We start from the raw sequence: 27,473 nt of genomic DNA, 5'->3' as shown, positions 1-27,473 counted from the left end.
TTTCCTGGTACATGTTCACTGTACACTTGTACATTGATATTGCATGCATGCACAAAATACAATGATAGCATCAGTGCAAAAGCTAACAATTTGGTGGTTTGGAGCATGAGAAAAATGGTCTTATTTATTGATCCCCAGGAGCTGATGTTTTTCAAAAGTGGCTATGATGACAACCATCTAAGTATACATGCGGCTACGGAGTATCAAGCTTTTGATGACTGGTCTGCAACTGCCACCCTTCCTGCCAGCCATGAGCGACACGCACCGCATTAGTCCATCCACCCCCATGGGAGAAGTGGAGCATACCACCATTCTCTCTCATGATATAGGTGAGTGTAGTAGCCCTCATTTCAAAAAGAATAAGCCAGTTCGGACATAGCTCACATGCTTATGGGTGCTGCAAATGACATTTCTTTTTTTCTCAGTTGATTAGGCACTTAACTCGATTCAAGGCGACATAATACATCAGCTTACCCAACGTAGCAATTCATGGAATTCATATTCAAACAAAGAATGAACCTGCATTGACCAGGTGACCTGAATGGTTCATCAATCAACACTTGGGAATCATCCATTTCATTATTTTGTATCAAATGGGTAACAATGTTTTCCTTTAACATTGCCAAATACCAGGCTTGCTATCAGGTGGAGGTACTAGCAAGCACCATCTATAAGAATTACCAGTACATGAATAATTATGACATCACGGGGGTCTATGCTTATTTCAGTGAATTAAAAAACCAACCTGTTTCACAGTGCAAATGACCTTTTTCTGCTCGTGCGCAAACTGGAACCCCGATCTGGCTTATTCCCATGCAGGGATTGGCCAAGGGTGCCACATAAGGGGAAAAAGAGTTCTCCATCAGCTACATTGTACAAACAATGTACAATGTAGAAGTTAGTGTGTACTTGTATAATAATGTGACATCTTTATCAATTGCTCCGGTCTTATTTTCTTCAAGGACTTCGCGTTAGGATTAGGGTTGTGATAGGGTTTTAGGTTTAGTTTGATGTGAGGATTTGGATTGTGGTTAGGGGTATGTTTGTGAGTCGAAATTTTATTTGACTTAGCGTGCAGATATTTCATGGGAGCAATTGTCGTAGTAGTAAAAGTCATGGAAGCATTGATGTCACACAGTATCCACTTTCTTTATTGCCCACTGGGTAGGTACAATGTAAGTATTTGTTTATTTTGTTTGTGTAGGTCTGCATTGTAATTTATGCTAGTGATAGTGTTGACAGATACAGTGTTTACATTTGTAACTTGCAGTTTGTTTGTTTGTGTTGTTTTTTTTTTTGAAAAAGCCATTTTATATGCACCTTGAGTTATTACATGTATTTCCACGTTCCTTTAAAAGAATTGACTGTTTGCCTTTTATTCTTTTCTATCATTTGGTATTTAATGTTGGCTTCTTGTTGAGAAAGGGTTTTTAAGCTCAATCTGAATCTAGCACATTGCTGGGTTTTTTGGGGGTTTTTTTTTGCAAAGTTTTTCAATGCCAAAAGGAGAAGTGCATGATTTATAGAATTTATAGAATTGCAGTTTGTCCCTTGTCCTTGCGAAAGCAGTCAAGTATACGTAATTGCATAAATATAGATTGTCATGTGTCATCTCTATTAACAGTGTTATAAAGAAGAGTAAAGAGCACAGCTGTTGTTGACTTTTGTAGATTACTCGAGGGTTATTGCAATTTCTCGTGGTGAGCATTTGTTCTTCATGTTTTGTTATACTTTCTGTATGCAGGACACTTGTTTTCAAATGAAGATTACAGTGATGTGACCCTGGTGGTTGAGAATCACCGGTTCCACGCCCACCGCGTCATACTCGCAGCACGATGTCAATATTTCAGGTCAGAGGCTCATCTTATTTGAAGTTTATTTTGACTTTTTCACAGAAAAGTTAGTTCTGAGCATGGGCAAACACTAGATAATCTCAATACTGCTAGAAGAACAGTCATTGTTTTTGCTCAGAATGGGCTACAATTGCAAACTCACAGGAAGTTCCCAGCAGAATTCACTGCAGTTGTGAGGATCAAATTTCAGAAATGTGTGAAATTGAAACTTGATTTAGAATTTCCCTCAAAGCTAGCCTCAATTACAGTGACTGCATATAAATGACAACGAAACTTGACAATACTGAATATGAAAGTGAAACTCGATTCATTTTTTTTCTCGAAGCAAGCCTGACCAGATAGAAGCAGCCATGGCATTTTTGCCGAACTGTGTATAGTGTTGATCATACACATACTTCAAAATGATTTTGCTGATTGTGTCAGTCATTTCTTGTTTCCTAATAATGGCAAGAAGAAACAAAAGAAAAAGGAAGAAGATTAACTCTTATTCATGCTTGTTGTGTTTTTGGTTTGTTTGTTTGTGCTCTTTTTTTTCTTTTCTTTTTTTTTTTGGGGGGGGGACAGGGTATGAAGCTTGATATGAATATTTCCCTTTCAATTTCATTCACATTTACCAAGTTTGCATGAGATAATCTAGTATCTCAGATATGTAGCGTTAACATAACCCGAGTATTCTGTAGTTTTCCATCGTTAGCTGTATGGCACTTAACTTTATAAGTCGCAGGTTGAAAAACACTGACGCTCCCGGATGCATCATAGATGGCTTGTGTCAAATGTCCCTCTGGAAGTTTGCCTCCTCTAATCACAGTCTACAATGCGCCTGTTTTGATACAAAGTTGGACAACTGTTACTACTTGCCTAGGGTTAAGCTGTAGATATTGTCAGCCATTACTAATTTCCAGTGCTTGTTCCACGACTTCACTTTACTAAGTTTTCACCCCACTATCTATGAGTCATGAAGTTCCATTTTTGAAATTTTGGACTGTTGCTGTCCAAACACTGGTCCTCCACTCATTGTCCTCTTCATGGTGACCCCTTGCTTTCCCCTCATGTAGGGAGGAAATAATTTTACATGCAAGATAGGGGGGGGGGGGGGGAGGGGGGAATCATGAGACCCATTTGGGGTTGAACCTGCAAATTATTATAGCTATCACCCATTTTGCATTTCATGGAGCCATCCTGTCTTCCACATGCTCCATTACATTGATGTACATGCGGAAGTTTCATGCAGAAGGTCTTCAGACAAATGTTGAGTAATTTTTCCAGCTTTTGTCAGAGTTTTAGTCATTCATTCATGTGTTTCATTCCTCCATCAGACGGGCCCTGAAGGTACAGATTGCACTTGTATTGTAGTCATTTATCACCACTCCTCACCTTTTGTTAAGAAGTTCTATCAGTTTGCCTTTGTTGATATTGATAAATAGATCAAGGAGGAAATGATTGCCTACATGAAATTATCATATGAATGTACAGTATACACAGTGCCTGTGAAGGCCTATTTTGGAAATAATTTTAAGGGAGGCAGACAATAAATTTTGTTTCCCTCCATTACTGGTATTAAATAGTTCCATCAGGAACTTTTCGTTGGATTCTGTTGATGATGATTACTCGTGAAAGGTCACTGGACTTTTTGATATCACATACACCGTACAGATCTATCATATTCGCCATTGAATATGTGGGAGAATAAATGGTCAGTTTCTTGTCCCTCCCCTATGATGTCAAATTTCTCATACATATGATGGTTGCTAACTTCAGTAGAATTTACTCTGACATGAGTTACTAGCATACAAAATAATAAGCAGCTATGTACAGTAGGATGTGGTACTGTCACTGGTATCAGCAGTCAATTACTGCAATGACAAGTTTACCCTCTGCTGTCTGCATGCTGTGAATGCACGTTGAGCTCTTAATCTTTTTGTGACCCAGAGGATATGTTTAATCAGACAGACACGCAGTCAGCTGAAGCCACTGAGCTTTACCATGATATGTGACATAATGACCACATCCATGTCCCGACTATGCATAAAGTCAAGGCATCTATGGGACTGTTGAGTTTCTCCTGGGATTACTTTCCAGAATAATTTTAAAGGAGAAAACATCAATGATGATTCCCCCAGGATAATCACATCGTCTCCTTAAAAGTGAAAACATATAGTTCTGGTAAGGGTGCGAGAAACCATCTTTCACCATTTGATATCTGCTTGCCATATATCGAAAGCGGCTACCAAGAAACTTACTGGCTGACACAATTTACTGGGATGACGAGTTGTTTTGGAGTATTTTGAGATCAATGATAAAAGTCGATATACTGACTTTTATTCCAGAAGGATCCAGGTAAATTCGGTCTCAGAGACAATTTGGCCCTATTTCAGACAATTTACACGCAGTTTGTGATCGCCATATTCTATACTTAGGCACATGTTCATTTTGTATGCGCGCCAAAGAGGTTCTGTGATGCGCGTTGTATCAACTCAGCCTATAACTGCGACCAGCCAGAAGCACTCCCATAGTACAACACTGTACATGTACAATCCAGAGGGACAACTCGGCCCCGCCGTCAAAGCGAGGCCGAGTTGTCCCTGAGTCCGAGTCAGCCTGACCCCGATTGGGTAAGTTCTGAGATGCGAACCTTTTTGGTTAATATTTCACATTTTCGTCGTTACCCAACAAATATCTTGTTATTACATCATTATTCCACACATTTCCCAGGCATACGTGTACATTTTTGAGCGAAATTTGACAATTTTGCAGGTGGACCAGAACTATGTTTTGCCTTTAAAAGGAATGAACAATATCTATCATTCCACCACCCCCTCCCCCTTTCTGTGGGCAGATAAGTTTTTTTTTTTTTTTTTCTAGACGCGCCCAGCCGTGGGTATCATGTCACAAAATAGACCCTCGAGTTGTACCCATGCCAAGGAGAAGAGGAAGTTCTCAATTAAAGCAATGAGGAACTCATTTAAGTCCAGTATCAATTTGTTTTCTGTGGGACGGGTGATTGATGACAAAAAGAAGACCTTGTGCTTTCAACCAGACCTTAGAAACCTATCGACAAAAGCATGGATGAAGATCAAAACACAAACATGAGAATATTTTCTTGGCTTGCAAACTGTATGGCGCTTTAGCCCAACAAGTTTTTGGGAACTTCCTGCATGAAGTGTCATCTTGAATGCTTTTGCATATGAATGTTTTTGCATATCATACAATGGCAAAAGATCACCTGAAGTTGATAGAATTTCATATATTTGCACAAAATCAGAAAGAAATCCTCCCTCCCCCCCCCCCAAAAAAAAAGAAAATAAAAAATGCCACTAAGGGAATGAAACAGCAATTCTAATCTATAATGTCATCTCAGCGTAAAAGTCAATCACAAATTTTCCAATTAAGAGGTTTAAAAATTGAACAGCTAACACAAGCAGTTATAGATGAAGGACAAGGACTAATGAAAAAGAGTGTTTAACTCTGCCCTGTTAAATGATAACAATGAATGGTATGGAAAAAAAAAAATGATGTACAGATAAATCACCAAACCACAGAAACGTGGTTTCTTGGACTTGATAGGTGAAAGGTGATCAGACAATAAAGTTGTGTTGATCCTGAGGCTCTAAACTTAGAAAGTGAATTTGTTAATCTATTTTTAATCATGGTCAGATTGACTCTGGGTATTATCATGCGATTTAGTTCCAACAGTATTGATTATGCACAACTAGCATTCAGATGTCACTTGTGCTACAAGCTTAGTGGCTGTCATTTTTCTTCTTCGTAAATGTTTGTGACTTGTTGTGTACGCCAACAAACATCCAATAACGTCCGTGTGTTGATACTTGTGTGTGTAAGGAACATCTAGTTTATGCTTGTTTTGGCCCATGGACTAAATTTAGACCATGGTTTATATGAAACCACCTTCTTGAATACAGGCCATTGAGTTTTAAGGTTTTCATTGAGCACTTAGAATCACAGTGGCCATTTTCAGGGCATGCAGTGACAGCAGAAACCGATACTGAAATGTAGGTCTATGCATGCATATTTCTATGGAGTGGACACAATGTACTTGTTTCACAGCACATTCATCAGGGCATTGTGGGTGATTAGAAAGGTGATCACAGGGACCCACTCATGTTTCCAAAATTTGTTGTTTATTGGCGTCATTAGGAGCACGTGCTAACTACTAGCTGGCTTGTTGAGGTCGTCCACTTGCTCAAACGGAAGTGGAAGTAATATTCCTTGTAGCACCTGTTGCTGGTATTAAAGGTGACTCACAACACTGAAGTTTACTCCCCATGCATGATCAATTTGCCTGACATGCCTCATGTCTGAGGGCTTTGGTAAGACTACAATGTATGTCAGCAATATTCTCAATTTAGTTCATCCAGTTTATTGATTTCATCCAAGCAATGAAGCCAATATTTCATGTACAATGATGAGGAAACCACTAGAAAGCCAGTGACTTGAGATTTGTGATTTCCGTTTAGTGTGGCATGAAGGTAGATACAATAATATATGACACTAGAAAAAAAGCAGAACAGTTACCAGCACAGTACAAACAGAAAATCATGAGTGTATACCTCACTATAACCTTGATTAAAATTATGATTTCTAATAATATTCAAGAAGCTGCTGTTTCAATTTTGACTTCAGAAGATTTGAGCTAGAAATGCATTTAAGATGAGATTCCAGTGATTTTTATATCTTTGAACGGATTGCACTGAATTCATCTGCAATGGCAAAACAAAATTGTACCTATTATGTGTATTAGGATTGTGATTCACAGAATGCATGAAATGAGATAGTCATAAGAAATTTATGGCAGAATCGATCTGGCATCATAGTGTAGCAAGAAGCAAAATTGATATGATGAGACAACTGTGCTTTTTGGGATGCTCCAGAGTGCATAAAAAAAGCAAAGAAAGAAATTGAATTGGAATGCAGGGAACCAGAAAATGATAAACTGCAGTTAATCCGCTTGCTTATTAAGTTCTGTAGTTTACATTTGGTAATTGATACTGCCTCTGTGGTCGAGATGATACCAGCCAGAGCTGCCCAACCTACATTGTACTGGATTGAACTCTCCGTGTGTACCAAACGTGGAAAGTCTAGTAATAACAGTGGCATTGACCTCGTCAGTCCTTTGTTGATTTGCATTGTCAAGAAATGGTTGATCAGCAGTGTGATACCATGCTGATTCAGCTTATTGGAGTCACCGACAGTGTGTGAAGGGCAACTCACCATCTATGCAGTTAGCACTATGCACTGTGAAACCAGTTATTAAAGCTGTACCTATTAAGGGCATGCCAATGATGTATTTAATACCATTGGGATGGTGGTCTGTAATTTGATGGAGACTGTTTCCTTTGAAACTATCAGTTTTGTTTTGTTTTTGTATTTTGTTTTACAATATTGTCAAATTTTCTTTGTGTTCTAAATTATTCATCAAAGTCCAACACACCATAGTATGTACATACATTCTGACTCCTATGTTTTGGGTTCACATCCACATTGTAAGAGATAGCAAATCTGGCAGCCATCTCAGAAAAGGATTGCTTCATATTCAGTCATGACTGTATACATTGTACTTTATATTCAGTTCAGTTCAGTTCAGTTTTTATTTCTGCATTTCAAAATCAGTACAAATCGACAAATCAACAAAATACTTATATAGTCATTTACACAGCTAATATTCGTAACGTTTGGATCTTACATACATTTTCTTTCTTTTTTTTTTTTCAAGAACGAATATCATATATGAAAGGAAGCAATAGGAAATGATAAAAATGAAATGCAGGGGACCATCATCATAAGCTAAGCTTGACGAGGAAGATTGCCCCAGGCCTCAAAGGCCTGGGCCGTGGTGTCCTGCTGAGTATATTGCTGAGTATATTGCTGAGTATATTGCTGAGTATCTTAAAAGGAAACGTGTACTAAAAGACTGAAACAGAGACAGTACAGGTGTACAAGGATGGATATCACATCCAAATAGAGGAGGGTGATATGATACTACTTAGAGGGTTTCTTTTCTTCATATCAGACAGCATTTGACAAGTCACCTGGCAACTCGTAAACTTTTGAAGTGGCTCAAATGACCTGTTAGTGTAATGCTCATGAGATAGAGCTTGCATTTCTTGCAACTGACAGTAAAGATGCTCCTTCATGTCATGTGTTCCTATCCTTGCCCCTATGCAGAGCGCTGTTCTATGGTGGCTTGCGAGAGTCCAATCCAGACTGCTGCGAGATCGAGCTGCAGGACACCACGGCCCAGGCCTTTGAGGCGTTGCTCAAGTACATCTACACTGGCTGTCTCAATTTACTCGACCTCAAGGTGAGATGGGTGGTAAAAAAAAGAGAGAAAAAAAGAAGAAATTCAATACTTGTCCATTCATTGAAATAGCAAGTGCACAAGCTCCATCTCACTTGCTCAAGAATGAGTGTTGGTTATGCAAGCCAGACTGTGTGTTTTGACAATGATGCATGCTTGGGGACCTCAGTCAAGATGTCCCATATCAATTATATGCACACCAAGGACTTGGTCTAATTTCCCCTTCTTTCTCCCATCCTCAATTAAAAAAAGAAAAGAATAAATGCTGTATGTAAAGAACACAGATCATTCCTTGCAAAGTCCTATTCGTAAATATCAGGCAAAATATCGACAAATTTTTTCAGGTACCTGGTATGCATACTCTTTCGGTAAAGTGAACGTTTTAAAGTGCAAAGAGATTATTCACATCTACAGGCTAGTCGTTTACCGAAAGACACACTCAAATTGCATTCCAATTATTATGCTTTCCTTGTTGAGGTGAGTTTAGAAGGTAAGCAAGGCCCTTCATCTGTTTTACACGAGTAGGCCCACGTGAGAATGCTTGTCCTGTCATGAAAAGCTTATACATTTTATGTGCGGTTAACAAAGGCTGTGTATACTAGAGTCCTGGTACCCGTTGCTCTGTAAACAGCATTTAGTGCCAGGTCTTTATGTGGATGTTTGCATTGCACTGACAAAAATGGAGCTTTTCTAGTGTCATGTTGTCAGTGTTCTTGAAGGTGTACAACAGTTATCATAGTCTGATACATTGAACTTACCTGGTACAATATTAGAGTAAAATCTGCAAAATATCTGTGTAACTCTCATCAGAATATTAGAATTATATCTCAATATCTCATAGTGTAAGTTAGAATATTGTAAGCATTTTTTTGTTAGATTTCGGAAATGTTTAAGATTGGCAGATGGTTATCAAAGAGAAATTTTGTTCAAGAATGTTTTTTTTTTGGGTAAGTTTTTTTTTTGGTTTTTTTTGGGGGGTTTTTTTGTTTTGTTTTGTTTTTTTTTTTTAATAACAGTGCTTCATGTACTAGTTTGACTGCTATGGAGTAAATTATACTTCCAAAAGAACCTTAGCTGGTATAGTCAGAGACAATAATAGATTTTCAAAAATGTGTTTGCTTTGACTCAAGATGTGAAGCAGGTGGAACATGCCAATTTTCCTACCCAGCATCGTGCCGTGAGAAGTGAATGCTCATTAGAGATGACCCGTCACCTCAATTTCTTTCTCAGTCTTGTCTGTTTTGTGGGCCACAGTGTGTCACAATAGTGTCTCAGGGATGTTAAAGGGTAAAATTGATGTGGAGATGACAAATTGCTCGATTGAGCAACATGCAATTCAGAATGAATGCTCCTTGTAATATAAATGTGCTGTTATTTACATACCCTGGATATATGAGTGCCATAGTTCCTGTGTAGACATCACACTCACCATATATGAAAAGAGTCCCACTTTGAGTCCAGCTCAAGGCAGCAATTAACTGGGAATCAAGACATTTCAGACAGAGTTCAGTGAATATCATGTGTAATGCAATGTATGTGATGTTGTGTTCAATCTGAGGACCTCAAACCTAAAGCCTGCAACTAGGCAACCAGATGCCAGTTGCTGCAACCGTTTGCTAGTCCCAGGTTCATCTCTAATTCCAATTGGTCCACTCTGATCGGCAAATAATTACTATTGGTCAAGAGGCAGACTGTGTCATAGCTGCTTGGATCATTTGACACCACTTTTGTGGCATCTTCTGCCTTGTGGCCTAGGTCTTAGCTCCTGGGGTGAAGCTTTAATCTGGGAGGAACTGAAAAAGATTGGTTCTTCCTCTCACTCAATCTTGGGGGGGGGGGATGGTCTGGGATTCCCTCTCTGAGAATAACATGGTGAGATGCCTTGTGAGGAAACAATGTCTGAAAATTGTCTTGACGTGAGTCACTGCTGAGGCACCGACAGTGGCTCAAAGGTGGAAACCCGCCAGTGCACAGTGCATGATGTTATTCAATGTGCTATACTTTATTTGACAGAAGCCAGGTGTTCCATATCATTGACGACAATAATGTTCATTTCATGACATGCTCTTCTGTCAATCATATCAAGCTGAAGTTGTAACAGTGAGACAGTTCATTGCCAAGTAGCTGATGGTATTGATCATTTGATTAATAGTTAACATGAATGCCTAAGTGTTTTTGCCCCTAGATGTCTAAGTGTTCTGTGCTTAAAGGTGTAGAACAATATTTCTAGGTTCCAAGAGGTATTTGTCATACTAGGAAATGTTAACTTCATATTCTATCGTCAAATGCATACCTACAATTACTGGAGTATCATGGAGATAATTTGTTTCTTTGTTTGGTCTGGGTTTTTTTTTTTTTTTTTTTTAGGTGGTGGTCTTTAATTCTTAGTCATTTACAATCAGTCAATTCAGAAGTTTATTCTACAGATTGGGAGCACTGAGTAGTTCTCAAGTAAAATCAAGTTTGTCTTTAAAGAGAGAGCATAGGATGTTTGTGGGAAGGAAAGACTGAGTCAATGAATCATCTGAAGTTAAAGATCAAAATCTTAAAGACCTGTTAGCATGGGAAGACATGGGTTGTCTGATTGAACTGATCTTCACCAATGCCCATGTGGTACATTCGAAAACCACAAATAGCACCACAAATGATAGTATGTGCATTGAAGCTTGCACTCAATGGAAATGGTCAATTCCAGTCAAGGTTCTTCAGTGTGTGTGTAATTACAATGAGATTGTTGATAAAGCTGTACACAATCCGTTACAGGGATTCACAAAAATATCTGAGGTGGGCCAGCCTTTTTACTCCATGGGTATCACCACACTACTGGGTCTTGAGGGAATGGTGTAGCTTGAATCATTCTCATTCCCCCCCCCCCAAAAAAAAAAAAAAAAAGATAGAGAAAGAATCACATAGTATAGCTCCCCATGTATTCAATCCTTGTATGCTGCTTTTAGAGTGCTGTATTAGTTTTAACAAATTTCCATGTTGCTAACATGTTTATGTGGATAATCTAAAAAGTCAGTCTATGAAATATAGATTTCTAGCATATCCATTGCATGTATTGGTCATAACCAACTTCATAGGGCGAATAGCTTGATGATTCCTCCCAAATACAGTTTAAAAGAGAAAGGAAACTGATCTGGCAATTGAAATCATATAATTTACGCTCTCCCTTTGTATTGTAACCAGGAGGATCACCTGCTCGACATCCTAGGCCTGGCCCACCAGTACGGCTTCACCGAGCTGGAGGCCTCCATCTCCGACTACCTCCGCGCCATCCTCAGCATCCACAACGTGTGCCTGATCTACGACGTGGCCAGCCTGTACTCCCTGGGTGCCCTCAAGGAGACCTGCTACCACTTCATGGACCACTACGCCACCGAGGTCATGCACAGCGAGACCTTCCTCACCCTGTCCAAGGTCAGTGTCTGTCAGCTGCCTCCTCCAACCATCACACTGGTTGTCTTTTCCTTTTCTTGTCCCAAATAACCATTTAAGCTGCCAGCTAGAAAAGCGGAGGAAAAAAATAAGTGGATAAGTCATGTAAAATTTGAAAGTTTTTACACAAGTAAGTTTTCGTGCCCAGCCAACTTGTGGTAAATTTTGCTTGCTTTAATTTTCAGGGATGAGAATATTTCCTTTACGCATTAGTCAATATTCTCCCATAATATTTGCATCTTGTCTTTTTCTTCTTCTTCTTTAGTTCTCTGCCAGACCTTGCTGCTCAGTATCATACATGAATGAGGGCTGCATCTGGCTTTAACCCCTCATATGATAAATGATGACTAATCTGCAGTGGAGATGCAATATCGGGAGTGTTGTGCAGAGGATATTGAGAGTAAATTTGTATGGGGAGAGAGGGAAGAAACTAATATGCTTGTCCATCTACCCTATCTCTTCTCTATCCTGCAAGTGCAGCAACATTTCTGTGTGTATGAGCAAGCAGGCAACAAATATATCAACATATCGCAACTGATCGACAAATTGCCCTTCATCGATGAAAATAAACACTGATTATTCAGTGTTTTAGTGGTAACCTTGATAATTGTTTTTTTTTTATGTCGATGAAGGGCAGTTGGTCAATCTGTTGCAATTAAAGAAGACATCTTAAGAATCATTGATTTTATGACAAGTCTTTTTTTAGAGCTTACAGGGAAAGAGAAAGGGCAGTCGGTCAATCTGTTAAGATAGAAAAAGACTTGTCGTAAGAATCATTGATTTCAATGACTTCAACCTCTTTGTGAAAGATATGAGAGAGTGAGGGAGCGAGCAAGCCTTGTATCCATGAATGCGATATGCCTTTCAAAGGATGTATCTTACATTGGAAAGCCACACCCATAATCTTGCAGAAAACAGAATCTATACATTGATAGAGCTAATACAGGGATTAATGTTGCACCCAGTGTTCAGTAGGTCACCTTTTATCTTTTTATACTGAGGAAGCATTATGAGTGAGTGTTGGTTTGATCAGCGGGCACTGGTGTCTATGCATTTTGTAGAATAGTAGTCTTTAACTGTCAAACTATATATTCCCCCACCCCCCCCCCCCACACACACACACAATATTAAGGCAATAAACTGCTTTCTTTAGTGCATTGGTGTGACTTGTGGCACTGGGAAGAAAAGTGGCCATTAAAATACTTCTGAAGCCATTCTTACACTACAACATTGGCAGAGGACAGCCACAATGCATTTCCTGTTGACTTAGAATGATAGAGTGCCTGCTTTGGTTTACCTGGACTTTGGATGTCATCATGCATATTTGTCTTCAAGTGCTTAACAGTGCAATAAACCCAGATTGCATTTTCTATTTTCAATCCGATGTTGTTAAAATCCAATGCCTTTATGTGTTCTTGTTTTAATTCTTTTTTGTATCTTCTTGTGTTTACCCAAGTGACAGACTTTACATATTTGTATTTGATGTTTATTAGCATTTTTGTTGCTAGCAGTAGTGATAGAGACGTTGATACCAATGTACTTTCTCATCCCCTTGTATTTAATACATTTCTTCCGTGAGTCTTCACATGTCATTAACCCTCTTCATTCTGCCTCATATGCATGTCATTAATGCTTATTTCTCGCTTCTCTTTTCTTTTCCTGTTTCTATTTGTATTTCTATTTCATTCATCTTTACCTCCATCTTTCTTCTCCCTTTGTCTCTTTCTTCAAATCTCTTTCTGTGTATTCTGCTTCTGTGGTCATCCTACTGCAGGGGGCACTGAAAGAGGTGATATCCAGAAACTCATTCTATGCATCCGAGATTGACATCTTCAGGGCCGTGCAGCAGTGGGTCCATGCCAACAAAGATGTCCCTCATAAAGAGATTGTGGACGCGATCAGGTTGCCGCTAATGAGCAGACAGGTAAACACGACAGATCTTTATTTGAGTTGGAGGGATGGTATAGTTTTGGTTGAGATAGGGATGCAGATTTTAACCTTTTGCGAGATAATTGCAAACCGCGTATTGAAATATTAAAGAGCATACAATTCTAAGAGGAATCACAAGTTGATTTGATGAAAATAGGTTTAAAATGGCTGAGATATCTAAAAACAAACAGGTCCTAATAAAGGGTGGGTCCCACCTTTTATTAGAACAGACCACTTTGTTTCACTTTTTTTTTTCTTTTTTGGATATCTCAGCCATTCCAAAACCGATTTTCATCAAATAAACTTTGAATTCCTCGTAGAATGGCATGTTCTTTAATATTTCATATAAGTGGTTTGTAATTATCTTACAAAAAGTTAATAAAACCTAAATCTCCATCTCAACAAAACTATACCATCCCTTTAAGGTATATGAAGATTAATATATCTCCAAGAATGGAACTAAGTAAACAAATTTTCTTTTCTTTTTTAAAAGTCAATGTAAGGAGGATGTGTACAGACATGTCATTGTGTGAATGTTTACTTTTCCTGGGCAAAGTCAGATGGGCAAAAACAACAACAAGAACAATGACAAACAAGCAATAAATTAGGACAAAAGAGCTTTACAATTTTTTAGGCTGAGCAACAGATATGTATCAGTTGCGAGTGCATGTCTTCAATGTTACAGTAGATCTCACTGCTTCTTGTTTGTGCTGATCGCTATGTTCATATCTAGCTGACGGAATTTAATGTCATTGGTCTTTAATGTAGGCCAATACAGAGAACAATGTATTACGTTCTGTGTGTCTCCTACAGGTGTGTCTATGAATAGTCTTTATTTGTTTTCTCAGTGCTTCTGTATTGAAAAAGTTGGCATATGAAAGGCGTGTTTGTACATTTGAAAGAAGGATCTGCTGTGTAATTGTTGATCTCAAACATGTGGCAATGAGTGGATAAGGCTGTAGAATGGCAAGTGAAAAAAGCCCTGGTTTGAATCCTACCCAATGCATGCATCCCTGGACAAGCTCATATTACCCACAATGCCCCCTCTTTAGTCGGGTGTGTAGATGGGCACGTAGCAGTGCTGAGGTAGTAATAGCTTAAACTTGGCAGGGCCTTCTGGGAGAAGCAGTGCTTACACTAAAGAGGCTACTGTTGGTAGATAAGACCTTGTTGCTTTTTGTTTTTAATCATTTGACATATCTGAGAAATTTACAGTGGTGAAATTTAAGTTATTTTGGAGCAGAACAATTATGTAAACATGATACTCTGCAAATGTTCCAGTAGAGCAAACTCATTGTTTATTTAAAGTGTATTTTAAAAAGGCATGAAAAACCAGTAAAAGACATCAGTGTCTCCCTATTGGGATGTCATGCAGTCACAGGAGGAAGTGTGCATGGGGGAGAAAAGTAATAAATCACCCGTGACTATTGGTAAAGAATCTCTTCCTCAGTTTATCACTTATTGTAAACACTCACTGCGCTCCATGCAAGTGTACACGTGAGGTGGAACTTTGAACTCTGAATTAGACTGTAAAAAAATATCAATAACACCTGTAGTGTTTAGCAGCATTTAGTCTTTAACAGTACTTTTGTGTATGGCTTGTAACATCATACAGTGAAGTGATAAGGGTAAAGGTCTAGTACTCTGTGTTTGAATTGGCAGGTTCAAATATTTGTCCCACATTTTGTTTCCTTATTCGCATTCATTGACGGATTTCTTACATGATAAGGCATTGCAGAAAATATTTCTCCCAGTTGCCAGTATGGGCACTTGGGCTAGGGCTTTTGTACTGTTAACAGGCAAGTGTCTATTTATTTTGCTTGCCCAACAGTGAGTGTTAGTTGTCCAGTAGCATGTGGGTGTGTATCACTATGATTAAACTAAAAAGTGCAAGGAGAAGGCAGACCGTCACAACACAGCTCACTTACCCTGGATATTGTGTGCTTCTGTAGTATTTTAGTCATTGTTTGTGAAAATTGACGATACAATTTGTACTGAAAATTGTCATTTAACCTCTCTAGGTAGCCAGATGCGGAATATTGCCAGTGATTGGAACAAATTTTGTGGCATCAAAGAAGTTGTCATGAGTCCACTTTTTTTTTTCTTTCTTTCTTTTTGACCAAGCATCCTCATTATTCTTGGAGGAGTTATGCAGTAAAATGGTCGTACTTCCTTTACTTGTGCATAAAGAAGGATAATGTCAGCTATCATTAGGTTCCAGCTCAAAGGCAGTGTGAGCACATGATGTATGGTCTGCCATATCTAAGACAGGCAAACCTGTGGTACATACCGGGATGTTCTATTCAACACTGCAATCATAATGTATTGCCAAGCCACGTATTCTATAGCAAATTGTAGTTTCTTGGGATGAAAAACCTGATTTTGATGCAACTGGATATGATTCGTGAAATTGTAATAATTCTTCATTGTTTTTCTTCATTTAAATAAGATGTGAAAGCTCAGTCTTTCACATGAAAGTGAGAAAATAAGAGGAGTTAGAATTTTAAAGTTGTGTTTGCCCTCTTCAGTCACTTGGACGATCAATCGCTCAACCCAAGCTATATATTTCATGGAATTTTTCATTGGTATGTATTATCACAGGATGTGACGTAATCTGGATGACGGGATCATGTGTAAATATGAGAAGTGGCCAGTTTCCCCACATGCTGTCTCCTGCTATCCCACTCCACTGATTATCTCTCTCTCTCTTTCTCACTCTTATTGTGTGCAGGAATTGTTGTACACAGTGCGTCCATCCAACCTCCTTTGTGCTGATGCCATCCTGGATGCCTTCAAGACAAAGGAGGAGTGTAGGAGCGCTGACCTCAACTACAGGGGAGTCCTCAGTGAGTATGCCTTGACCACCGGTATAGTGACCGATCCTACCAAACAGCCTCTCTGACTTAATGCATAAAAACATGTCATCCCTTCAGTTGAGAATTAGAAGGATGTAAACACTCTAAAACGTCTGTGGGTTTCACATTTGGTATCTTTCTTTAAAGAGGAAGTTTCTCTAATTTCAAGTATCTTGAGTTTTATGTTAAGTACAGTGTTCTTTTTCCAGTGGCCATGTTCATGCAAATATTATTCTCCATACCTTCTGGAGGGACAAGTTAAAGTGCTCTTTTGATGGCCATGAAAAATGGATTTTTGTGATTTTTTTTTCCTTCTTACTACTCTGATGTCACAATTGTTGTAGGTAGAGTTCCTGTCTATAGAGAGGGCAGCACAAGGAATTAATCTGAACTGGAAAAATGTATAACCTTTGAGTACATGGTAAAATTTTCCTCAATCATTTACTTAGTATTTCACTATTCTTTATGCATTTGTTGACACTATTTTATGCATTTGTTGAATCCATGTAGATGTATGGGAAACCTTCCCTACTCTTTGAAATGTATTGAAATTATGTTTTCGTGAATGCAAACAAGTGACCCTTAAGTGGCAAGCAAGCCTTGTGACGTACAGTCATGGTTTTTCTCGTGTGTGTACATCACCAGTCCCGGAGGAGAATGTGGCGACGGCAAAGCATGGTGCAGCGGTGGTGAAGGGGGAGATGAGATCCTCCCTGCTGGACGGAGACTGCCAAAACTACGATCTGGATCGGGGCTTCACAAGGCACCCCATAGAGGATGTACACTGTGAGGGCATCGTCATCACCCTTGGGAAGCCCACCATCATCAATACCATCCGGCTCCTACTGTGGGACCGTGATACAAGGTGATTCTTGGCTGGTTTTTCTTATTCTTCTTTTTTTTCTACCAATTGTGCATTCTAACTGGCATTCCTGTTCAACCTCAGCCTTCACGATCTTTCATGAATTTCCCATGGAACCAAGATTCTCAGAAGAAACATGAATGCAAAAGGTTTTGTCTGCTCATTGCATTGAATACCAGTGGCTATGCACAAAAGTTTCATGCTGCAAAAAAGACTGTCAGCTCCAGTTCGCAAAAGTTTCATGCTGTGAATGTTTCTGGTTTTACAGTAGCTGGTGACAATGAATGGAACGCTATGTCAACCATCCATGATGCTCTTGTTGTTAATTCAATTTGCTCACCTGAGAAAATGGCTCAAGTGACCTATTGCTATCGCTCACTGTCCAAAATTTGTTGTGCATTGTGTGTAGACTTCTTGACATTTTCATTTTCTTCTTTGAAATTGGTGGTTAAAATTTGATCAAACTTGTGAGGGATCACTAGTGAGGGGTGGGCATCATAGTTTGTCCAAATGGAGGTGGTGCCCCATATGGGCCCGTATACCTCAAATCAGTGAATTATCATAAAGTTTTGACATTTTCATCTTCTGGAAAATTGGCGGCTGGATTTTGACTCAACTTTTTTACAAATTAAAGGTAGGGGGTACCTTTTACAGACCTCCCAAAATGCAGCAAAACATTAAATATGAACCTCAGAGGACTTGTTTAGGCCACTGTTGAGAAATTTGGAAGTCAACAGTTATCTACAATTTGAATAATGCACAAAACTCAACTACTCAGTAGTTCTGTGTGTCAGCCACACTTAAGCCTTTTTGTTGCAGTCTTCTGTATTTTTTTTATCTATAAACACAAATCTAAAAGTATAAGAGCTGATGTAATAACATATAGAGTGTGTGGCAAGAATGTATATAGAAATGTTTGTAAGTTTTGATGAACTTTCTTCACAAAATATACATGATGGACACACATGCAGTGCATGGGTCTGCAAAGGTAGCCTAGTAATGTACTGGAATTTACGGTGAGCCCCGAAAAAAATTCAATTCAAAATCTAACGGTCAATAAAAATGTACTAAATGTTACCTTCCACTTTCAATACTTTATGGGAGTTTCTAAAATGATACTCTCTTCAACATACCACTGTAGTTATACAACTCTTCATTTAAGGCATGCAAATGGGATTCCCTACCTTTAAGGCGGTACCCCAGGGGTCCCTTTATGCCTAGATACCCAAAGATAGCCAAGCATTGTCAATGAGGCTTACTGCAATCCTAAAATCTGAAGATTTTTTTAATAGTTTGCCTCAGGTAGGGAACCATGAAGGCGAAGTGTAATGCTGAGGTGAGCGCAAAACCCACAGGTCTCGTGTTCTTAGTGAATCAGCATTAGAGTTAGCCCTCAATCAATTTCCTAAGGTACCCTCTTCTCACCAGTAAAAGAGTGAAATGAAATAAAGCTGCTTTTTTTCTTCAAAGATCTATGTAAGATGAGGCCACTGAAATATCATCATAGTAAGACAATGATGCTGATGCATGCACATGCAGTTATTATGAAGAAATCAAAAAGTATTCAAAAAGTGTCTGCTTATAATTGGTGTAATGAATGAGATTTGCCATAAGTAGATAATGTTGTTATACCATCATAATCTCGTTTATGATTTATCGATATTTCTATTAAAGTCTTTTAGTAAAAGGCATGTCTTTATTTCTTTTTGTAAACACAAAAGTATCATATCTGTACTGGGATTACAAGACATTTTTATCTAGAATTTTAGTGCTAATAGACTTTTAAGATTAATTGTCAGATAATCAGGTAAGTGATGTGTCTAACTCCTAGCAGTCTTACCCCCAAAATGAAGCCACCACGGCATATTTAAGGAAAGACTGCCATGTTTTTTGTTTTTTTGCTCTCCTGAACATCTGATAATTTTGTAATAAGAGGTTTTGCTTTATCAAAGGAAGGTTGCCATGTTTTTGGTTTTGTTGTTTTGCTCCCCTGAACATTTGACATTTTTGAGACATGAGCTTTTGTCGCCCCAACAGTGATATGTGCTTCAAGGCACACTGGCCACAAAAACAGGAACTTTCTTTGCACACTCATTTACAAGTCTTACAACTTCCTCTTTTTTGTTACTGTCGTATGAAGGTCATACTCGTACTACATAGAGACATCGGTGGATGAGAAGGACTGGATCAAGATCATTGACCATTCAAAGTATCTGTGTCGATCCTGGCAGACTCTGCACTTCCAATCACGGGTGTGCAAGTGAGTATCTAAAACATTTATTTACAGGAATTATGTATTGCATGTATGCATGTTGACATCTGTTGATTCGTGATAGTGTCAACATGACTCACATGGCCAGATGGCCACTTCATGACAATTTTGTTGTTCTCTTTCTCTTTTGCTGTGATGCGGCTAAAAAACAAATCAAAACAAAAAACAAAGCAAAACAAACTTCCAGACCAAAATTCTGTCTATGATATAATCTGTCAATAATTACTAAAGTACCAATATGATATTGGACCGCACTGTTCTCTAGACTGAGCATAATTTCTAAGTTTCTAATATGATTAGCAAAAGATATAATCCTTTTATTCCCAGCTCCTTTGTACACCCCTTCATTTGGCAGAACCATTATGATATCCCTTTTATTTCCAGCTCACCTCTAGGCTTTCATGTGGCAGAAATGTGTCTTACAACCCTTTCATTCCTCGTTCCTCTGTAGACCCTTTTGATCGGCAGAGATGTTTCTATACCCCATTTATTCCCATCTCCTTTATACAACCTATCATTTGACAAAGCAGTTTTTATAATCCTATCCACCCTCCCCCCCCCCCCCCCCAGCTCCCTTGTACATCTTTTCATTTGGCAGAATGACTTCTATAACCCTGTTATTCCCAGCTACTTTGCATTATGAAGGAGAGTTTCTTTAACCCTATTTTTCCCAGCTTAGTGTAGGCACTTGCATTTGGGAGGAGAGTTTCTATAACCCTTTTATTCCCAGCTTAGTGTAGACTCTTTCATTTAGGAGGAGAGTTTCTATATCCTTTTTATTCCCAACATAGTGTAGGCACTTGCATTTGAGAGGAGAGTTTCTATAACCCTTTCATTCCCAGCATAGTGTACGCACTTGCATTTGGCTGGAGAGTTTCTATAACCCTTTTATTCCCAGCTTAGTGTTGGCCCTTGCATTTGGAAGGAGAGTTTCTATAACCCTTTTATTCCCAGCATAGTGTAGGCACTTGCATTTGGGAGGACAGTTTTTATAACCCTTTTATTCCCAGCTTAGTTTAGGCACTTGCATTTAGCAAGATATAGTATAACCCTTTTATTCCCAACTACTTTGTAAACTCCTTCATTTGGCTTGAGAGTTAACCCTTTTATTCCCAGGTACTTTGTTTACCCTTTCATCTGGCTGTTGACTAGCTATACTCCTTTTGTTCCCAGTTACTTTGTAGATCCTTTCATTTGGCAGGAGAGTTTTATATTCCTATTATTCCCAGCTCTTTACCACAACAGCGTCTATAAACCCTTAAATCCCAGACCCTTTTATTTGGCAGGATAATTCCTGTAACCATTTCATTCCCAGCTATTTTATTAACCCTTTCATTTGGCAGGACCATTTCTATAACCCTTTTATTCCCAGCTACGTTGTAAACCCTTTCATTTGGCAGGGGAGTTTCTATAACACTATTATTCCCAGTTACTTTGTAAACCCTTTTATTTTGCAGGAGAGTTTCTATAATTTTATACCTAGCTTTTTTGGTGCAACAGCTTCTATAACCCTTTTATTCCCAGCTACTTTGTAGGCCATTTTATTTGGCAGGACAATACCTATAACCTTTTATTCCCAGCTTTGTTTACCCTTTCATTTGGCAGCATTGTTTTTTCAGTCCTTTCATTCCCAGCTCCCTTGTTGTTTATAGAATGATGTCAATACAACTATTTCTCATCTTCCATAAAGTGATGTAGATAGCTAAGGGTCATCTCTTCTTCATGTTCATTTTTACAGAGTTGGTAGTTTTTTAATCATATTTGTCAGTGATTTATTAGTTGATTTCTTGTACTCTTTCCCATATGTGTTCTATTTTTAGGTACATTCGCATTGTTGGAGTTCACAACACAGTCAATAAAGTTTTTCATCTCGTATCATTTGAAGCCTTTCACACGACAAGGGTGTTCCAGTTGGATGAGGGTCTCATAGGTATGTAACTTGGTCTGACTTGCAGCAAGATTTGAAGAAATTCCGTGCATCTGTAATTCGCAGATACAGTGCACTGCAGTATGTATAAAATCATGTTGTTAAGTAGAGATAGAAAAACTCTCGTTCAAGAATTCTGTTACCTCTTTTTTGTCAAATTTTAACAAGTCTTTTAAAAAAAAATTCTTTGAAGACATTAACATTCATAGAAGGAATGCATCCCCAAAGTAGAGTTAACATTGCCTTGTTCGACAATGTTATTGTCTTATGCAATCGTTGTAAATGCTAGATGAAACAGACCTAGCCAGTACTTTTTATACCATTAATACTATGGGACTGTAAATTTACAATTACTCACTGAGGGAGAGAGGTTTCCTCCCCTTCTGCCTCATCTTTCTCACCAACTGCCTTTCAAACCCTTTATTTCATTCTCTCTCCATTCTTCCTCCTGTTCTCCTGTCTCCCTTGCAGTGCAGCCTCAACTTCAGCTCACCTCCGCCTCTCAGCTGTCACTATTTGCCTTCCTTTTACTTTCCCTATGTGGCTTCTCTCCTCCACTCTCCTCTTTCTATGAGGGTCATTCTTTGCCAAACAAATGTCCTTTTAAGACTATGTATGCATGGTGTTACTACAATCATGTCTTCCTCATTTACATCACCATTCAAAAATTCAAACAAAACAAGTTATTGATATTCCACTGAAATTAGAATTCGACATGAAATGACATGAGTGATATGAATGTTAGAAGATAGAGAGCACAGAATAATATGTCGCACAGAGGAAGGAGAGACATGATAACTCTTGGTTGCTTTTGTCACTGCCTGTAGTCCCTCAGCAGAATGTAGCAACGATCAAAGCCAGCGCAAGCGTGATCGAGGGAGTGAGCAGGAGTCGGAACGCCCTCCTGAACGGAGACACCAAGAACTATGACTGGGACTCGGGCTACACGTGCCACCAGCTGGGCAGCGGCTCCATCATAGTACAGCTGGCCCAGCCGTATGTCCTGGGGAGTATCAGGTATGGGTCGTAGGTCAAAGGTCATGGGTTATAAGTCATGGTGGATGGGTCCTGGTAGAGCAGAGAATACCTCAGCTTATTTCCCCCAGTCTTCTCAAGGGAATGACATCTAAATTAGCCAGCATATCGATGGATTTGTTTCAATTTGTCATGCACCATCACCCTTATTTCCTGTCAATCTAAAAAAGACTCTCATGGTACTCAAAAACAAATTTAAGACTTGAGAAAAACTAACACAGATTCTCTTCATGGCTCTTTACTCAGAGATGTGTCAAGGATGCATGGGGTGAAGATGTCCTCTGTCCTTTATATTAAAAAATGCTTGCGCTTTTACAAATTTTTGAGTGAACATGTATGCAGATGTTACATTAGTCAATGAAAGAGCTTCATGAATTTTGATAAAATGAAAAACTTCACTTTTTAGGGCTCGTGCATCAGTCCATGCACTTTTTTGTTGGGAGTTGAATCTATGATATACTTGCATTTGTCTTCAAATGTCTTGAAATTAAGGAATTATCCGAGATTGCAGTGATGATCAATTTGAATAAATGCAATAAGTCTTTTTTTTTTTTCTTCTTCTTCTTCTTCTTCTTTTTTTTTTTTTCTTCTTCTTCTTCTTTTTTTTTTCTTCTTCTTCTTCTTTTTTTTTTTTGCCTTGTATGTGACTATTCATAAATATGCGGTAAAAGAGGACAAAATGAGAACAGAAGAAGTGAAGAAAAAAAAAATCTTTATGACATTTTGCTGAACGTGGCAAAATTGTAAGCTTCTGTTGTATTTCATTGACAAACCACCTTCAGGTTATTACTCTGGGACTGTGATACGAGAACCTACAGCTACTTTGTGGATGTCTCCACCGACAACCAAAGCTGGGTCAGGGTTGCTGACAAAACCAAAGAGGCTTGCAGGTGAGGTCTCGCAGAATCCGGAGGGCAATATTAACATTATGATGGGAACCTTCAAGGGCAATATTTTGTGATGTATGTATCCAGCAAAAGCATTGACCATGCAAGTATGGAATTATAAAGTATATGAATGTTTTGTATGCAACGATATAAATCTGAAGGAGTAAATGGATGTGTTTCTGCAAATGAGAGAATGAAGCAACAACCATGAAGTGCTGATTTAACTCGATGAAAGACGAGTCCCGAGAATGCTCGGGCAGGTGTCTATTAGAAATGTGTATTATAGCAAAATCAGTCCTTCCTCAACGGGGTAAGAAGAATAGAAGCTCTCATAATGCTGTCAGTGATACGATGTGAAAGTATGGCATGTCTTGGTTTCTTTAGAAGTCTGCAGTGTGAACATAAGAAATGGGAGGAATAGATTTCATGTATGATTTTATGGATTATCATAACGTAACAGATCTTGGCAGACGCTTTACTTCCCAAGGAGGCCTGTGACCTTCATCAGGATAGTTGGAGTGAGGAACACAGCAAATGAGGTATGTGGCTGTCAGTCCTAACAAGCAATCTTACACCACGTTCAAGCTGACTTGAATAATAGTACTCTAAAACCAAAAATTTTTGAATCAATGAAACTTTCACCAATTTCGTGAGGAGTCCAGATTCACAAAGTTAAAATGGCCATGAAAGTGTTTGTCTACAAAATGCATTGAATGCCAGTGGCAATTCGTGAAAGTTTCATGCTGCAAAAAAAAAAAAGAAAAAAAAGAATGCCATTGACTCCAATTTGCTAGTGTCTGTGGTTTCACAGTGTACAGTTATAGGCTCCTTTTTTGGGGCATTGATATTCTTGCTCCATTGAGGGATCTCGACTCAATATTATGACTGGAGGAGCTTACTCCAAGGGTTATAGCATGGGGGTTGAAATCCCGAGGGGCAATATATCAACTATGGCCCAAATAAGAGGAGTCTTTATCTGTTTTATATACTGAATAGAATTACATGAAATATTTGTGGTCACACTTAACTAGCCAGTTCACACATCCAGTGCCGACATTGGCATTTGCGTCAGTGCATGTGCAAATTTGCAGTGGTCATGATGCTATTAATTCCCTACTTCCCCATTGGTTTGTGCAAAGTGAAATATCATAAAACTTCTGTTTTTGTCCCTTAATTCAGGAACAACACTTTCTCCTCCATAAGTCACCAGTGTTTGGTTATTACAATGCAACAACAAGAATAACAAAACAATAACCCAGATGTGATATGATTGATACATTACCTGTACAAAAAGAGAAATGTAGTGAAGAATTGTGTGTTGATAAATAGGAGACTTGCAAGGCTTTAATATAATCTCATCTTATCCGCATATCATTTTGCCACTGACATTATTGCTTTATGAAAGCATGTGCAAGTTTATAATTCCATAACTCTTTGTTGCACATTAAATTTTGATAAGATATCTGCTATTCTTTTTGTATCTGATTTATTCTATGTATTAAGGTTGCTTTTAATGATGGTAACATTGTACTGGAAGCATGAAGGGGCTAAATAATATCTATTCTTTACTTTATACTATCAAATATGTGCTGTATGTATTACACAAAATGAATTGAGATACGGGTTTACCATAGTTTTAACCATAGTAACATGATTGTACAAGATATAATTTATTATTATCCGTATCAGGCATCTGAGCTGTGGTTCTTCGAAATTGTATTCCCCTCGTCTTACGCATGGAATTACGCGCCAGCAGGGAGAAGAGGAGCAAATTTTCCATATTCCCTGCTTTGGCAAACGCCTATGGTATTTGCGTGTTAAAAATGAGGGGAATATAGCATCCGGGCACTTGAGCTCCCAGTGAGGAAAATTTGCTGTTGATGACAGTTTCTCGCAGAGTAGTTTGGCGACGAAGGGCAAATTCCCATAGGTTAACACGTAAAACTAAAGGACGATCGCTGTTACTGTGTCAGCCTTGCTGTTTCTACGCACGCCGCATACCCGAGTTTCGCGACAGAGGGCAAATTCCCATAGGTTAACACGTAAAAATAGGGGACGATCCCTGTGCCTGTGTGAGTTGGCTGTTATATGCGGGTCACGTACCTGAGCTGTGCATAGGGATGCAGTGCGCAGTGTGGTGTAGAGCTCGAGCTGGCGCCAAGTGGAAAATTGTTACCGTGACTTAGGAAGGTAATTGTAAAAAAAAAAGAAAAAAAAAGTAACATTGTAATGATTTATTTTGCTGCTCAAGATGCCTGAAATGAGTAATAATAATGATATGGACTGTGTACTTTCGGGGTATACAACATTAATTGCCCTCACTAGAATTGTATTGCCCTCGTCTTCGACTAGGGCAATCCAATTCTAGTTCAGGCAATAAATGTCGTATCCCCCTCAAGGCCAGTACATATTATTATATGAAACTACCAAAGTGATTTACCCTTTGCCATCATCCCCACCAGGTATTCCACTGTGTCCATTTTGAGTGCCCCGCCCAGAACACTGAGGAGAATGAGTCGCACTCCTCCGACATGGATGAGGACAGCTGTGCACTGTCCACCCAAGCAGGGTCAATTCGCCTCTCTAGCTCCACCTCCAACAACCCCCACCCGCCGCACTCCACCTCCCAGCAGTCACCCACCACACCCTCCTCCACACGCAGCTCACCAACATCCAGTGTGGGGAGGGCGTCTCCGCGCTTTTGATCTCGGGAGGGGGCCGGTGTCGGCAGCAGTGGAAGGGGGTTTGGTAGTTAGCAGGAGTTAGACACTCCATCTTGAACATCTCATCGCTAGTGCTCTTTGGACATCATCACTAGATGATTTCAGCTTCCACTTATATGTAGGTGCATGTAGAGGATCTTTAGGAGCTATTCTCGTCCACAGTGTGGTGGAAGATTTACTTAACTTGCACCCCATCCACGCCCACCTGTGTGTACTCTTCCAGTGTCTGCACCCCTGAGCATGCCCATGTCACCATCACCATGGGAGTACCATGGGAAGGAACCAGTGAAAATTGTGGGAGAGAGAGAAAAAAGTGCCATGCCACATGGTCTCTGTTGGAAAGCTGGTGTGAGTCATTTCTGCAGCCTGCACATGTGGTCCGAATGGATGGAGACTTCTTGCAAGAAAGGAAGAGATAGCAGTATTCTACTAAGGATAGATTCCATGTTATGCGATGCAAAACCAGCCTTCGCCATCCGCCAATTTACCACACTCAGATCACTTGCCAGTATTTATAGTAATTTGTTGTCAGCGTCTTTTTAATCAATGTCGATTCTGACAAGAGTGCATTATCTGTTTTGAGGGTCACTCTCTTATCAAAGAGTGTAATACTTTGAAAACTCTGTCATTGTGTGACAGTTCAGTGCACTATTTTTGTGTTTTACATGTGATATAGTCTCCTTGAAGGAGATTTGATTTATATTTGATGTTTGTGTAATCTTAATGTCTTGAGATTGGGAAATCTGTATGGCAGCTTTCATCAAGAATATAGAGGCTGTTTCTGATTGATAGAGGAATGTCGCATAGTTATAAACCCATTCAAGTACATCAGAAGTAAGTGTAAACTAGGAATCTAGAGAATGTGTGATAAACCTACATTCAATCATCTCCAAGGTGTTTAAAACAAAAATCATTTGAAACCTGCATCAAAATTTGACTTGCTTATAAAAAATATCCAAAAGTAAGTCTTTGAGTACATACTATACTAATGTATACTGTGCCCATACAGAGAGCTCTGCATTCTCAGGCTGTTCATGTCAGCATTCTTTTCCTCATTACTTCCCTGAGCTACATTGAAGGAGAAGTCCACCTTCATATACATGTGGATTGAGTGAATGCAACAATATTAGTAGAACAAATCAGTGAAAGTTTGAGGGAAATCTGACAATCTGTTCAAAAGTTATGAATTTTTAAAGTATCTGCACAGTCACTGCTGGATGAGAAGACTACTACAGTGTATGATGTCACATGCAGAGAATGATAATTATAAGGAAAGTAAAAAGAGAATTTCACAAAACTTTGCTTTTTGAATAAAGTGCACATTTCTTTGACTTCTACTGATATATGTTAGGGGTAATATAATTCTCCTTGCCTTC

The 27,473-nt window shown here is 39.0% G+C and overlaps 1 protein-coding gene across 1 annotated transcript; it reads left to right on the top strand.

The window, feature by feature from the left end:
• Window positions 1-187: 187 nt before the first annotated feature.
• On the top strand, window positions 188-26,738 carry LOC140230124 (BTB/POZ domain-containing protein 9-like). Its single transcript, XM_072310323.1, has 13 exons — window positions 188-329; window positions 1,745-1,850; window positions 8,037-8,172; window positions 11,359-11,589; window positions 13,382-13,531; window positions 16,268-16,382; window positions 17,037-17,256; window positions 19,394-19,513; window positions 21,346-21,455; window positions 22,280-22,469; window positions 23,270-23,377; window positions 23,835-23,913; window positions 25,837-26,738. The coding sequence occupies exons 1-13, from the start codon at window positions 188-190 to the stop codon at window positions 26,077-26,079; spliced, it is 1,950 nt and encodes a 649-aa protein (XP_072166424.1). The 3' UTR covers window positions 26,080-26,738.
• The last annotated feature ends 735 nt before the right edge of the window (window positions 26,739-27,473 follow it).

This window comes from Diadema setosum, chromosome 1, assembly GCF_964275005.1.
Source record: "Diadema setosum chromosome 1, eeDiaSeto1, whole genome shotgun sequence".
In the NCBI taxonomy this organism is placed as follows: Eukaryota; Metazoa; Echinodermata; class Echinoidea; order Diadematoida; family Diadematidae; genus Diadema; species Diadema setosum.
The sequence above is the reverse complement of the archived record's forward strand: the minus strand, read 5'-3'. Positions and strand labels throughout refer to the sequence as shown.

Coding starts and splice junctions, on each gene's coding strand:
- LOC140230124 (XM_072310323.1), top strand. CDS start 188: ATGCGGCTACGGAGTATCAAGCTTTTGATGACTGGTCTGCAACTGCCA. Junction 330..1,744: donor CATTCTCTCTCATGATATAG/GTGAGTGTAGTA, acceptor TTCTGTATGCAG/GACACTTGTTTTCAAATGAA. Junction 11,590..13,381: donor CCTTCCTCACCCTGTCCAAG/GTCAGTGTCTGT, acceptor ATCCTACTGCAG/GGGGCACTGAAAGAGGTGAT.